Source organism: Cephus cinctus, unplaced genomic scaffold (assembly GCF_000341935.2).
Source record: "Cephus cinctus unplaced genomic scaffold, Ccin1 Ccin1_scaffold2910, whole genome shotgun sequence".
NCBI classification, from domain to species: domain Eukaryota; kingdom Metazoa; phylum Arthropoda; class Insecta; order Hymenoptera; family Cephidae; genus Cephus; species Cephus cinctus.
The window spans coordinates 52,846-68,185 of NW_014334414.1; the positions used below are offsets into that span (position 1 = coordinate 52,846).

The 15,340-nt window shown below is 47.9% G+C and overlaps 2 protein-coding genes across 3 annotated transcripts in view; both read right to left on the bottom strand.

Moving 5' to 3' along the window:
- Window positions 1–15,140, bottom strand: part of LOC107274361 (lysine-specific demethylase 3A) — a 63,283-nt gene extending 48,143 nt beyond the window's left edge. For both annotated transcript variants that reach the window (XM_015753413.2, XM_015753412.2), the window contains exons 1-2: window positions 15,036–15,140; window positions 1,324–3,166 (exon numbers count right to left, since the gene is read on the bottom strand). In XM_015753413.2, coding sequence (XP_015608899.1) covers window positions 1,324–1,793 — 470 coding nt within the window. In that variant the 5' untranslated portion in view covers window positions 1,794–3,166; window positions 15,036–15,140. The remainder of the gene's footprint in view (window positions 1–1,323; window positions 3,167–15,035) is intronic.
- Window positions 1,804–3,326, bottom strand: LOC107274360 (ABC transporter F family member 4). Its single transcript, XM_015753411.1, has 3 exons — window positions 3,269–3,326; window positions 1,892–3,166; window positions 1,804–1,829 (listed from the first exon to the last, which is right to left on the bottom strand). Exons 1-3 carry the CDS (start codon window positions 3,324–3,326, stop codon window positions 1,804–1,806), a joined length of 1,359 nt encoding a protein of 452 aa, XP_015608897.1.
- Window positions 15,141–15,340: the final 200 nt, after the last annotated feature.

Consider the following 15,340-nt stretch of genomic DNA (forward strand, 5'->3'; position numbering starts at 1 on the left):
AGCGATTCGACCTGCCTACTAGGTATAATGCAGAGATCGACCTTGAAAAAGCACAGCAACACGTGCTCGTCGTTCTCGGGTCGTCCGCTTGAACTTTGAGTCATTTGACAAGAGCCGCGACTAGTTACTACAGATAACGCGAACAGTGAGTCAAATGTATGGTGCGATGATTACGTTGGTGATTATAACACGAGTGAATGACCTCAGATAATTGTGCAATATTATGGCGATGACGTTTAAGTATTTTTCGAGGGACGTTAACGAAAAATAAATTCACTTCTCAATGTGTTCGACGTAAACAGAGGCGACTGATAGAAATAAGATTATGTTCGGCGAGCAAGATGGCGGTAGTCGTTATCGGAAGTCGACCGGTGACCTTTCACGTTTACGCTTCGACTTTCTATCCCCTTGAGCTAGTCTTCTAATATCATCGACCCCTAGATATGCGTCGCCCTTGACTATTATGGTCATGAAACTTCCTGTGGTCGGCTCTCCACTATTTTACATTCTGTCGGTTTCGTCATTTGATCTTCATCCTTTTGCGCAACTGACGGTCTCTCTTTTTTTCTAGGGGAAAAAATTTGTTTTCTTTCTCCTCGATCGTCACCGTCTCTGCTTTTTTACCCTTTGGTTGGCTCTTTGGGTCAGCCCACCCTGCGGCCATTCCTGAGAGTGGAATTTCAACCCGAAAATACCCATGGTCCCTTGGTACATTGGTCCTAGGGAAATTCTAAGGAATTCTGTACAGTCTAGGAACATCGACAACGAGAGAGAAGCTACCGATCTTACCTGGGGAATATCGCTGGAGGCGTTTACGTCGCGACACTATACCGATTCTTTCGATTCGCTCGTCCTTGTTCTTCGCGAACTTGAGTTTATTTATAGAGGAAACTCCGAGTTTCGGGTCGTTGCTTCGCAGCGTCAGAATGTAACGGCTTGATTGCTTAGTCAAAGCTCGTCTATCGCGGCCAATAATCGGACGGAAGTTAGGAGTGACTCGCACAGCTGGCGCCCGGAAGTAGATCCATTCAGATCGTCACGACACTACTACTAGGTTGTATAATCAAAGACACGCATAGCTTCTTATTCTCACCGGCACAATGTGCCCATAGATATGTGTACGAGTATAGCCAGCACAAGGTAGTCACGCGAGGTCGAACAACAACGGGGGGTTAACGGTATAGGATGATGCCTCTTGATAGTTTATCGAAACATATCAATGGCTAAGGCCTAGACCTTGTTAACCTAGATTTACGAAAATTTCATGACGTGGATGGAGGAGATTGAGATTTAATATGAATTCAGTAGAGAATTGGTACTTACCGGAGCATCCTATCGTGACGGTCCCTTTCCAGCATCTCCTCGGGACTAGGCTGGGCCGGGGCCAGCAGGGCATGAGGAAGTGGGGGATACCTTGGAGGTCTCCAAAGCATCTCTGAGGCAACTGTCGGATGATGATGGGACGGAGGCGCTGGACTCTGGTAGCCTACGGAGGTCGTGCCGGAGGAGCTGGCCGCCGCGGGTGGGCCCTGGGGATGGGCCATCAGGAGCGAAGTGTGCTGGACGCTCTGCACGTGCCAGACGCGCGCCGGGGTCGCCGCCGCTGGAGTCTCCTCGGCGCTGAGGGCAGAGCTCCGGCTTCCGCTTCTCTCGTCACCGGAACCGGCGCTCCTCAGGGAGCTTACCCCGCTGTCGGAACCGCTGTCCCCGTAGGCGGCACCGCGAATTCCAGCCGTCGGGACGCCGCCCAATACGCTACCCGGAACACCACCAGCCCCTGCTTCCACCTCCATGAGGCCGGCTTCATCGCCGCCCCGAGATGGATGGGACTGTTGTTGTACTTCTATCAGGCCAGCGTTGTTCAGCTGATGATGCTGATGATGATGGGGACTGCTGGTCACCTGGTGGTGAAGCTGCTGTTGATGCTGCTGCTGCTGCGCTTCCCTTAGCGAGGAGCCTTGATGCTGCGACTGAATTACGGGACTGCCGGCACTCGAATAATGATGATGATGGTACTGCAATGGATGCTGCTGGCTATGATGATGATGGTGTCCCGGTGCCGGCGGTGGCTTATTCAATCTCTCTGCGAGAATCACGGGGCTCTCGTTGTGACGATTACGCTCCTGCTCCTCCAGGAGCAGGCTCTGCCTCCCAGGGCCACTACTCAGCGGACTCAACCTCTCCAGCACGGAGCCGTCCTGACTGCTCGACTCCAGTAATTCGACCACCGACTCTACGCTGCCGGCGCGAACTCCTCCGCTTGCACTACCGACACTGTCCTCTTCCGGTTCCGTACCTTCCGTCAGGATCGTCACCTCGTTGCTTCTGGACCGAGACACTTTCCTATCCTCCGCAAGGAGATCGGTGGCCTCAGGGATGATGTCTCTACTCGACAGAACTTTTACAGGCACCTCGTTGCTCTTCTGCACAACCACTTCCGGTACAGATTCCTCCTGACCGTGCGCCTCCTCGGACTTCCCTTCAACCGGATCCTGGGACGACTCCTTCGGACCTCCAGGATCGACCTTGTTAGGAGGTGGTGGTTCTGGCTCCCTGTCACGTTCCCTGGACTCGCTCTCCTCGTCCTCCTCAGGCTCGTCCTTCGGCGTATCCTCGGGATCTACATTACTCGCAGGCACCTCCTCATCGATAGCTTCCTCGACCTCGTTCTCCCTACTCTTTCTTTCGGCTCTGGTCTTCCTGTGACCGGTGGTCTTGAGCCTCTTTATCAAAGGATCACAATCCTCTTCCTCCTCTTCGTCCTCCTCCTCCTCGGATCGGCTCTCAAGACGTTCCTCCTTATCGGACTTTTCACCAGGTTGATCCTCCTGCTCGGAATCCTCTCTGACGCTCCTCGAGCCTTCCTTGACCTCGTTCCCCGGCCTGGGTCGTCTCCTGACAGTCCTCTGCGGAAGACTCTCTACGGGACTCTTGACGACCCCACGACGTCGAAGCTTGGACGCACTTCCGGAAGCGTTATTCGCTTCCTCTAGGACAGCCCTGGCAGTACGGTTACCCGGTCTTCCACTAGGCGGACCCTTGTTCTCCCGGTCCTCTTGTCTAGCCGATACCGCAGCCTCCGATTCCCTTTCCGATCTCTCGCTCCTCTCCCTACTGGCACCGTCGCTCACTTGACGTCTTCTGTTGTTGCGCGCACCACTCTTCTCTGAAAAATTCAGAAACAAAGAGATCCCACGTTTACTAAAACTCTCAGCAACCTCATTCAACGAGATACAGGGCTTTCCAAAGTTTCATCCGTCCGCTGTACCGATCAGCACGAGGAGCAGCCGACCAGCTGCCAGGAACAGTGGCAATGGCGTCGGCATATATCCAAGAGGATTATTAGGCTAGTGTAAGGTACTGATCCCTTTGATGCCCGCAGCCAGTGAATCACACGGGACGCCGTGCACGTTAAACGACACATGCGGGTCAATACGCACGAGATGCACTTGGAAGTGACCTGCTAGTTTTACGACTTCATACTCGGTCTCCCTAATCATTTGGCTCCTGCGCATTCCAGCCAGAAAATCCTCTAGGAGGGCTTCCATTGGGGGGACAACGGAACTGGATTCCACTTGGCACGGGGTCACGTCGTCGTCTACGTCCTGACGGTCCTTCACCGGGAAATCCAGGGGGAGGTCACAACTACCGGAGAGGGATTCGAGCACCGGGAGTACCTATACAATCTCCATAGGGAACAGTATGGCTACAGCAGACATACAGACCCTGCATGTGCACGGGAACTATTTACTTTACAGCATACGTACGAGAGAGAGAAAGAGAGAGTTGCAGAGAGGCTGAAGAGAGACTATAGAGGATTTATTGCTCAGAATTTACTGTTATTACCCAAAGGGAGAGTTCAATATCTTCAATCTCTCTCTCTAGCTTGATGCATATGCACTTCTCTCTATCTCTCTCTCTCTCATTGCAATACCGGTGCATCAGGCATGCATACAGAATTAAGATCAGTACGTATGGATTTGGTAGTCGGGTCGATACGAATTTACGAAAGTCCCTTATGTAATATGTAATTGAAACTTATAATTGAGAGAACCACCCCTCCCACCCACCCCTATTCATCTGCCCAACCTATAACCTTGTAATGGTAACTTGCCAAAATTGTTTTGCAGTAATGAAAAATTATTGGGAACGATATATAGGTATCTTAAGTACAGGCACCATGGTAGGACTCGTTAGGGATTCAGGAAATTACTATTAAATTTTCTGCATACATCGTGCGGGTTACTTCCGTGAATTATTGGCACGACTACGCAAGTATATTTACCGTCCCCGAATTCATGAAAAACCGTGAAATAAATTGGAATATACCGTACCGCGAGAACGATTGAAATTTAGCAAAAATTTAGGCAGTGAAAGGCCAATTTCCATGAAATTCAATTTCGCACGTATTTTACTGATTGCACGAATTTTGTATCGTGCATTTTAATAGATACGACAAAATTGGCGTACGTTGATATCCGCACTCTACCGTTATCGTAATCGTTATCAGGGGACATTTAAATAATTAAATACATTACGCTATCGAGGCCGATAACCGAGGGATAAGGGTTTATCGTCATTCCTGACCTTTCACCCTTTATAGCCATTTTACACAAATTGTTCATTTCATCCAAAACTAATATCACCTTTGACGTGCAGGGTCGCCAAGGGTCGACCCTTAACGAGCAACCCGTTTAGAATCAAAACTAATCTCGATCATTCCCTTCGCGACCCTTTTTGGAATTTCTCCCAAACGAGAAAGCTCCCTATAACCCTGCGACAGTGAGTGCACAAGTTTTAAGTATTTTCTTCTTTTTTTAATTAAAAATAGAGCCCTTCCCCAGAGCCCATAAGAATTCCAGATAATGGGGAATAATTCCGTAAAGCGTCTCCATTACCTACGGTCGTCCGATGCGCAGCCCATATTTCACGTTTCCAAAGGCGGAATTTCGCCGTCGACACGGTTCGCTTTAATTGACGCTTATCTGTGAGACTGGAGGTCGTTAACCGAGGCAGAAATACCTGGCTTGTGAACGGGCCTTAATGCGGTTACGTTCGTAACGACTTTCACCCACTTAACCTCGCTTCTAAATATATATATACATCCATATAACAACAGTATATATATATATATATATATATATATATATAAAAATCGTATGCCAATTTTTTTCCATTAACCCATTCAATTATTTTTTTTATCTTCCGAAAAAAATTATGGGGGTGCCTGTACTCGTCCCAGGGGTGGCTTTGAGAAAGAGGGGGGGTGGTGGTGTCCTTTTACGTAACACTGACAACCCCCGCTTGTCAATGCTTGTGATTATACCCTCCTGAACCAATAAAGAAAAGAAGCCTTTAAATGCTACGATGAAAACTACCCCAAGCTTTACCCTTACCTAGACTCGACCCCCGTGTCCGCTATTTCTTTGTCCGGGGCACATAAATGTAACGGGACGATAGATATCAACTGCTGCTACTACTGCCGTTGCTGACCTCACCCCGTATCCGGGGGAGAGGGGGAGGAGGAGGAATTAAATAGGGGTGCCGTTCTTGGCATTTAAACCCTTTGTTAATCCCTACCCCTCCGTCGCAACAATCCTCGACAGTCTACTGGCCCGTACCGACCCTCCGGTATTCACCTCCCTACTTTATCACGATCCACCCCTGTGACGTGCATTACAGCGGTACCATTAACGCAGACAGGGACGAGGGTGCACCCGGTAGACTAGCATATCATAATTCTCGGCGACGTTCTAATGCGACCCCGTCTTGTTGCCTAGGCTAGATGCCAGGGGCTTAGGTTAGGTTAAATGCAAGTCAACTACCTCCGGAGGGATGTTGCGCAACGGAGGGTTCGGATTTTTTTTTCTCTTTTTAAAATTTTCTCATGACTGTGAAAGTATCCAATTTCAATACGGGTACCCGTAATACGTTATTCGTCATAACGAATTAGTCATAGTGAGTTTACAGTGAGGTTACTAAACGCTACACGGAGATATTGAATTTTGTGTCATTAAGGTAAACGGATACAGTGAATAATTCCGGAGTTAAGGGGGACATCTGTTCCGCCTGTTGAATTTTAAATTTTCATTAATTCCATCTCGGGTTGTAATCGTCAACCGTGTCCGCTATTTTATTCCCAACGTGATCTCTCATCCGAGGAAAACGTTTAATGGCTTTTGTGAATTCCAAGGATTTTCTGTAGTTAAAGAAAAAGAAATAGGAAAAATAGAAAAGAAATAAAATAAGACACGACCGGAACGAATTCTTCGACGGATATAACGGCGCTCGGCTATTCTCGTCGTGAAATTGTTTATCGTGGGTGGCCTGGTAAGATCCTGCCGGGTTTCTAGACGTCGACAGGCGTCCCGACGCTTATCCACATGAGCCCGGTACACGGTCCGTTAGGCCAGTGTGCGCCGCCATATTGTATTCCAGAATCGTGGACCAGGCATTCGTGCTCTTGGGATAGTTGAGTGATTAAAAAAAAAAAATAAAGATAAAATCCTGGTCCAGTTTCCCTCGACATCAAGATTAAATTCGCATCAATTATTTGAGATGAAATCTTCTTTTTAAGCGGTGATAAAAAAAAAAAAAGTACACGATAATCAAACTCCGGATACGCGTGTATACGTTTAATGTATGAGATAAAGTTGTCTCAAAGATTAATTGTTCAGCAGCTTCCGTGTATCTGGATAATGACAGTGGCTTCATGGATATAGGTTAACGCGAGCCGAGCAATTAGGATAATTAATTAATTGCACTTAAGGGGGCCAGAGGGAGATTACCTGGATCGGCTAAACCCGCCTGAACTGTCTAACGGGTGTCTCTGAAAATTTAACTGACATCTGCTTTATCTCGTGTTCGATTGAACAGTTGTATTTTTATAACGCAATCCACCCAGCAGGCACCTGCTCTCTATCCAATTACAGTGCACCGATATAGTCGTATCATTTTATTCGTCATCCACGTATAACACTCTTATCGATCCGAAGTAACCTTATCGTATTATCGATAAAATATAAACTTTATCGCATCCCAGTAACACGTTATCCACGCCACGGTGGAATTTCGGGAATAAAAAAATTACCGGGTTTCATAGCCCAGCCAAAATTTAACCCTTATACCTTCCTCACTTTCACCCCCTGATTTAAAATGGCGATCACGTCACGAGATAATCCGACCATTAAAGGCGAATGGACGCACGAAATATTTTACTAGGCTACAAGAGAAATAGTAAAAAAAAAAAGAAGGTTCACCCACAAGGAACTTTCTGTAATGGGAACCTTTTTTTACTACACACACCGAAACGTACCCGCCGTCCCCGGAAAGACATCAGACACCTAACCCAACCCTCTGGCACCCACATTCATCAAAGGAACAGCGACCCCGTTGTCTTTACTGGTCCAGACCGAAACTTTAGCGACCTGAAAAATATCCTCAAGGTCTCCCAGGAATCTATATCGATTTACATACGAGTTGCTGTATGTATTTTTTTTTTAAATTCACTAACCCCATAACGGAATGTCCCATAAGAGGCATACTAACAGAGCAGTCAGAAAGGATCCGGGCAGAGATACGTATCCTAGCTAAGTATCAAAGTCACACCCATGGCTGTAAAGCTACCGTAGTAGCGTTTCGTCTCTCCCACGTCTATTTTTATTGCCGGCTATTTATAACGGGCAAGTTTTGCCAGCGAGCCGCGGAAAATTTACCCGCGTCGCGTTTGTTGATAAACTTATTTCTGATGAACACGCGAGAGAAGAAGCACGCTGGGCGAGATAGGGAAACGACGGGTTCTGTTTACATATATATTATATAAGATATATATATATATATATATTGGAGGTTAGGAGCAGCGAACGAGAGAAGTACAAACGATATGTACAGGGGGGTCAAAATAAAGTTCGACTTTGGCCCGACGCCAGACTTTCTCAGACTTTAAGGCCCCGTGCTACATATTGGAGGTTAGGAGCAGCGAACGAACACGCGAGAGAAGAAGCACGCTGGGCGAGATAGGGAAACGACGGGTTCTGTTTACATATATATTATATAAGATATATATATATATATATATATACATATTGGAGGTTAGGAGCAGCGAACGAGAGAAGTACAAACGATATGTACAGGGGGGTCAAAATAAAGTTCGACTTTGGCCCGACGCCAGACTTTCTCAGACTTTAAGGCCCCGTGCCAAGCTTACCGGTCTAGCCTCCTATCTCGGCTTCCTCACTCGAGACGAATTTGCTCTATTGGCATATCGCACATCGCAGACGCCATGAACACGCACTGATCATATCGTACGTACGAATTAACCCAAGAAACAGACTTACGCGTACGATCCCTACGGCGTTAATAATATTTTCGCAAAATTTACGACCTGACAGCAACAAGCAGGTGGAACAGTGGACTCGATTACAGTGGTCTCCAATAACACATGCAGAGGCATTTAGGACACGCGTGTAGACTGTGCGAGGAGGAATAATTTTCTGAATTCGCATAAAAAATTTACATTTTATCCAAAACGTCAAGGTCAAGGGGAGGAAGGGTCGATCGATCACGATGAAAAGTCGTACATCCAAGATGGCGGTCGATTAAAATTTAAAAAAATGAATAATGATTTTTTACGATTTGATAACTGCCATAGAGACTAAAGGGAAAATAGGATTAATATAAAATCAACCTAACTTTTTTTTCTCAATCTTTTTCTTGGAATCTATGACGTTCTTGTTAAACTAGACACACGGGGTATGTGGACTGGGAAGAAGATTGAGACTCGACACGTTAAATACACACAGAGAGAATATAGGTATACTTGCGGACTGAGAATTTAAGCCTAGAAAATCATACAACCATGGTCTACGTATACCTATATAGGTACGTCCTATCTAGACACGTTCTTTGGCTGCTACATATCGGGTAGCCACTTTACAACGTCGGCCGGCTAGAATTCTTGCAGACTTTTACTGCAGGTAGAGAATGGGGCCAGTGAGGCCTTGGGTTCTTCAAGTGGCTCCCTATCCTTATGCCACTATAAAGATACAATGGCAAGAGCCAGCTGTGCCCCGGGGGTTTGCAGGGATCCTGGCCGTGGCAACGTGCGCTTAGACGCCAGCGAGACCTCGTGGAGGAAAGTGGAGGTGAAGGAAAGAAACGAAGTCGTAAACTTCGTACCGCGCATGCGCACAAACGAGTAACATAGAAAAGAGCGAAGGAAGAAGAAAGATTAGAAACGTATGGGAACCATATGACGAGTTCTTGAGGCTTTTCGTTAATTCACCGGCCTTCGACTCGACCTACCGAGAGGAGGGACGGAGATGAAAAGAAAATAATAAAAAATTAAAAACTCGAGGTCGTCGTATGCTTCGAATTAGATATTCGACCTGTATCGACCTTACGTGCTCCTCTATTCGTGACCATTTACTCGTGACTACGTGTATACGTGACCAAGATTAGAGATTAGAAGTACGCGGATGGGGTTTGCCCAATAGATTTGATAATGGGTGAACCCAACAATGCGCAAGTGAAGCGTGTATATATCGCGCACGTGAATATAGTGATGAAGGAAAGCGACCAGAAATATATACGTAGATAAAAAATAACAGTTGTTCGTTTATATAACCGTATCACATGGTAACGCGAAAGTCACTCGGTATATACGTATTAATAATTAAATAGATGAAAACTATATAACTATACCCTATATAAATCGCCTAGAATTTAATCCGTGTATCGCAGCCGTCGGATGCAGCTTTATCGCTCGTAAACATACACTGCAATTATCGTCCTCGGCCATCTTGGTCGGCGGACACGTCACATCCGGTCACTGACCATTCAATCGTTGCCTAGGCACCGTCTCTGCTCGTGGATGCGGTGACGCATAATAAATCATCCCCATGCCGACGTGGACGTCGCGACGCACGTACATCATCCACGGACGAGTGACGACGTCCAGAGGCGACTCCGTGCCAGGAGAAGGAAAATGCGAATAAATGCGGAACGATCGTCGTGAATGTGGGTCAGCGTTAAAAAATTCTTTTTGCCACGTATCCTCCCTCCTCAGGACGGACCCGCAATGTCGCTCAAGGCGCGACAGCAAATTCGTATTAAATATTTATCCGACAGTTTGGTCATACTTTATTCATGACGCACAATCCGTAGAATGCAAGTCTTTGATCTCCCCTTTTGCTGGTTGAAACGGCCAGAGGTCACCGAGGGGTCAATTTTAGAACGCCACGCCCAGAAGGTCACGTGACGATACCGTGGATGACTTAAAAACAAATTACAGCCATCCCTGGATCCTTGGTAAGCCCTCGGTACCAGATGGAGAATCGAACGATGTCCAAACCAGTTCGATATATTCTCCTTGGACTGGCTCAGGGCAATTAATAGCGCATTACCGTCCTAGCGTGTTAACGAGCGATAACTCCCGGTTCAAACCTAACCTATCTAACTGCCGGCCCCGAGTAGTCCCGGCCTTGAGTAACCTCGAGACTGAAAGGGAGAAAAAAATGCACGTACAGTCATTTTAAAACGAAACCGACCGCAACACTCCTCCACGCAGCTCGTCCCATAGGAATCGCTTTCCTTTCGTTAGCCTCCCTTTTACTTGTTACAGATTAACCAGACCCAACGAAAGGACCAAATCAACGTGGGTTTCCATGCCGGCCGAATGAACGAGCAATTCGATCACTGGATCAGAAGGTGGCAATCGACTCTGGCGCACCGGGGGGAACATTACCGGGACTGCGAACGCCGTCGGCCATTAATGGCTTTGGGTTTATGGCGAAGAGGCAAAGACGAGATCCGCGCTATGGATATACGTATATGTGCGTACAAGGACTATGTGGTATATAGAGACCGGAGCTGACGGCGGAAGCCCGTAAACGCGGAAATGAGCCCAACACGTGACCGAGAGATCCAGGGTGTGTGGTAACCGGGTAACCAGGCACTACCTCGGTGCTGGATAACTCCGTGACCCGACCAGTCGTACGGAAATTTCACTAAGGAATTTACCGGTGATCAAGTATTCGAAGAAGTGTATAACGTGGTACACGAGATACTCTCGCAACGTGATCACGATGTCCGGGTAGTTTGAGAATTTTAGTAAAAGCACGTATCACCATTATATACCTGTTATATATATTTTAAGTTGGTCATACCAATGGACACATGAATGATAATACGGATGGTGCCTCTAGTGTCCTGCTCATGGGGTTCACGATGCTGTCACGTGTCACCGCACTCCCATGCCCTGTGTCCCCGTGGTATTTATTGTATCTGAACATGACGTCACGACCAATTGACCCCCGGACTCTCGTACGAGCGCAGCGTCACTCGATTGTCGTGTCTTCCCTTTCGATGCTCCGAAATTTCGAGTGTACACCACGTATATGTATCGACCGGCGAGACTTCGCGTACGCCGATACAGATGATCGAGGACTGACGTCAGAGTTGTCTGGATAATTATTCGATTTGGTAAGAAACAGCCCGGGGGGGGTGGGGGAAGGCAAGTAAAATGACGTAACGAATGTATCCAATTGGCGTACAAATGATATATGGTGTATCGAGAATGATTATTATTACTCTCTGTCAATATATATACAGCGATAAGAAATATATTTGACGTCAGATAAGATTACGGCTGATAACGTGTGTACGGTAGCCGTAAGAGACGAAAGACTTTTGATTTTTTTTTCCATCTCCCAGTGACCCCAATGATCCCCCGTACTACGGAGGGTACCGTATGAGTCATTCTCCTTTCGTCTAGGTAGGCGAGCAAGCAGTCGAGCACAAGCTAGCGGGTACCTGAAGACTGTTGCACTCGGTAAGCGAGTCATGTAGTCGAGGTAGCCAAACGGGATGCCGGCCACGTAGCCACAGCCCACAGCCGGTTCACGGCTCGTCAGCCCACGGGCTGCGGCCCACGATCCGGCCTCGCCTCGCTGTGCACTGGGAAGCGAAAGGGCCGGGGCAGGGGGGGGGGAGGCAGGACGGGAGGGGAAGTGCAGGAAGAACGACGTGCGGTTGGCGAACAGAAGTGCACGGACGTAGGAGAGGCTCTTCTTAGCCTTGGTACAGACCCGGTCTTCTTCTTGTCTCGCAGGCTGACTCCGGTCGCTCCCGTTCATAACCTGCCATATGGCGACGACATGCGGCAATTCCAAAGCACTGCGCCCGCTCGCGTGAGCTGCTGCACATTTCCGGCATGGATGGAAGCGCGCGCTCGTTAGAGACTCGCCTTGCGGCAGGAACGACCGACGAACGGACGGCTCGGAGCTGAGACTGTCGGGATGGAGATCTTGGAAAGGCCACCTTGCAACTTGCTGATTCCACTTGGACGGGCGGACGAAGGATCTAGGTGCCGGATGAAACGTCTTGGGTTAGTGACACGAGAGACTAGTGGGTCAGGCGTGGCGCACCCTTGAGTACGTATATCTGCTCGAGAGAACGTACGTAGCGCACAGTCATCCTTAGACCCCGGCGTCACTGTATAGGGTCACTAGGACTCTGCCGCTGTGCTCCATACTGGCCAGGTGAGGAGGACGAGGCGTGCGTGGGTTTATATCGCAGAGAGACTATCAAACAGGGGCGGAGACCATCCCTCGTGTATCCCCATAATTCTCAAGCCGATCGTGGGTGTAGCTCCGTGTAGTCTCGAGTTAAGGGGATCGCACACCGAGAATACCCGGGGGGCCGCGTGGTGCAGCTCTGACGATCCTTGGTTCAGATATGCAACCGTAGGTCCCCCACCCCACCCCCGCCCTCCCTAGCTGGGAGAATCGGAACGAGGATGGCGGAGGGAGAGAGAGGGAGAGAGAGGTAGAGATTGGCGACGGTCACGAAAACTGTGCAACAAAGAAGGACAGAGAAACAGTCTGCTCCGATGCACTGTAGGGTATACAGAGACACGGAGCAGGGACGCTGAGCTGGTAGAACGTCCTAGTCTTCTCTTTCTCCGTGGACCAAGTACTGCTAGCACCATAGACCGGTATCGACTCCGTCGGCAGATCGACTGGGGACGTCAGGGTAGACGCTGAGCGAGAGGGACGGAGACGGAGAGTCAGAGGAGAAGCAGAAAGAGGAAGAGTGGTATAAAGGCTGAAGATCAGAAAAGAAAAGGAAAAGGAGGATCACGGCAAAACGGAGTAGAACCCGCTGAACCGGTTTGACGAACCCCATCCGACTGGTTTCATTAAACCCGATTGCAGCCTCCGCGCCACGTCCGCCACCTCCTCGTCTCCCTCGTCCACCCAGCGACGTACGCACGAGTGCCGATGAAAAGCTGCTCCTCGTGTATCCCGTCGGTTCCCGAAGGTAATGTACGTGAGTGAGAGGGGGGGAGGGAGGGGGGGGATTAACTCGCGCAAGGTGCAAAACGAAAGCGGAATCCGTAAGCGGATAATTACGGCAGTCCCGTAACCCATCGGAATGGTCGGGTTCTTTACGTTCACGACGCTGCCCGGTCTTAACTTTCTTTGCCTATACGAGTCATCATCGCCTCGTTAGTCCCGGTTCTTCCTTGTTTCTCTTTCTACGTGTATTCCCCTGCCTGCTGGATTTTCTCGTTGCCTATTAATTTTCTAAGATCTTCGGTGCCACTTTTATCTCTCTCTCTCTCTCTCTCTCTCTCTCTCTCTCTCTCTCTCTCTCTCTCTCGTCTACTACCTGAAGCTGCACCTTAACGAGCTTCGAGATCCTATCGAGCGTGGGATTCACGTCGGTGCGAATCAATACGAGCCTAAAGGAATTACGGGTAACGAGTTTACGTGACCACTGGAATTGTTATAACATTTTTTTTTTTTTTTTTGGAAATACCACTTCGTTATTAAATCGTACGGAGAATTTCTTAAACCAGATAATTAAGTCTGCGCACTGACTGTCGGCTATGTACGCATGTTTGGACGGCAGCCAGACGTCGCGAGATTAATAACTTATCACTATCGTGTAAAGCACGAAGAGTTGGACCAGCTGCTCTTGCTCTCTCCCCCTTCTATCTAGCATCGTGTTATTTCCCTTTGACTGTACACCAAAGCCCTGACACATGCTGTCATTCGATCACTGACAACACACAGTCGCACACTGACGCCACCCTCTCCATTGTCAGGGACTCTGACCGTTGATTGCCCGGAGAATTTCCGTCCGGTTCTACTTGGGTGCCTGCGCGCCTGCTATCAGTGTCACTGATAACGGAGTCATGCGCGCAGACATAAGAAGACTAGTACTTATTATCATACGTTATTAATGTTAACGGATCGATAAACGGAAATACATAGGAAATTAGCTTTCAACGTGTTTTCATAGCTTCAACGCCAAATCACGATACGCGACTCCGACTTTGCTTGTTGGGACTGTCTCGTCCAACAAGCATACAGCAGAGAGTGTACAGTCGAAACTCTAACTAGCCAAGGCTGAAGAAATAACGTTATTAACTTTTTACTGGGACTATACAAAATTTTTTTCAATATACCGTAAAACCGTTCTCTACCCGATTACCGAACACGCCTAAAGTCAATTTTTCATTCACTCTATTTCTGCTATCTATTTCTGGTATCCACTGGACCATGCGTTAAATGAGATGAGTCGTGGACGCAGCATCCCTCAGGATCCTAAGACTCGACTATACCGGATACTCAACCGTAACAAAGACGAGCGTGCAACGTCCTCGATGATGAACAAGGGAACGATAATATTGCGCTGTCAACAATAATTAAATTCCCGCTAACCACGCGCGAAGGAGTCGCTTATCGCGTTTCGTTGCGATAACCGCGCTCTTATCACAGCCGGCTTCCCGGAGGAACGCGGAGCAGAGAAGAGAGGAAAAATAACAGAAACCACCATAACCTCAATGGTAGCGTTACATTTTTTTTTTTTTTTTAATACGAACGTGTACTTGAATTTACGCACGATCTCCCTGTGTGTTTCTTTCTTTTCTTTATCTTTCTCTTTTTCATCCCCCATTGCCATCTGTTCCGCTGAACCGCGATCGGCGTGCAGCACGTACGTAGATACATAGCCAGTGATAACAATACCTGGAATGCCTATTGAAGTCGCGTGCGATAATTTGCCAGATGTTTTTCCATAGACAGTCGCGTTAAACCGAATCTCGCTGGACCTTTTTTCCCGACGATTCTTACCTGCAACAGAGAATACGAGAGAAATTAGAAGAAAAAAAATTTATCACCGTAACCCCTATCGATGTCGCTTATTTATTTTTGACTTTGCCCCGGCAATGTGTTATCGATCTATCTGCCGTGGTCAGTGTATGCAACTGTGATACAAAGAAAAAAGAAAGAAAACTAATAACCAGTTGAACCAAGTGTGCGTCGGTTATAGA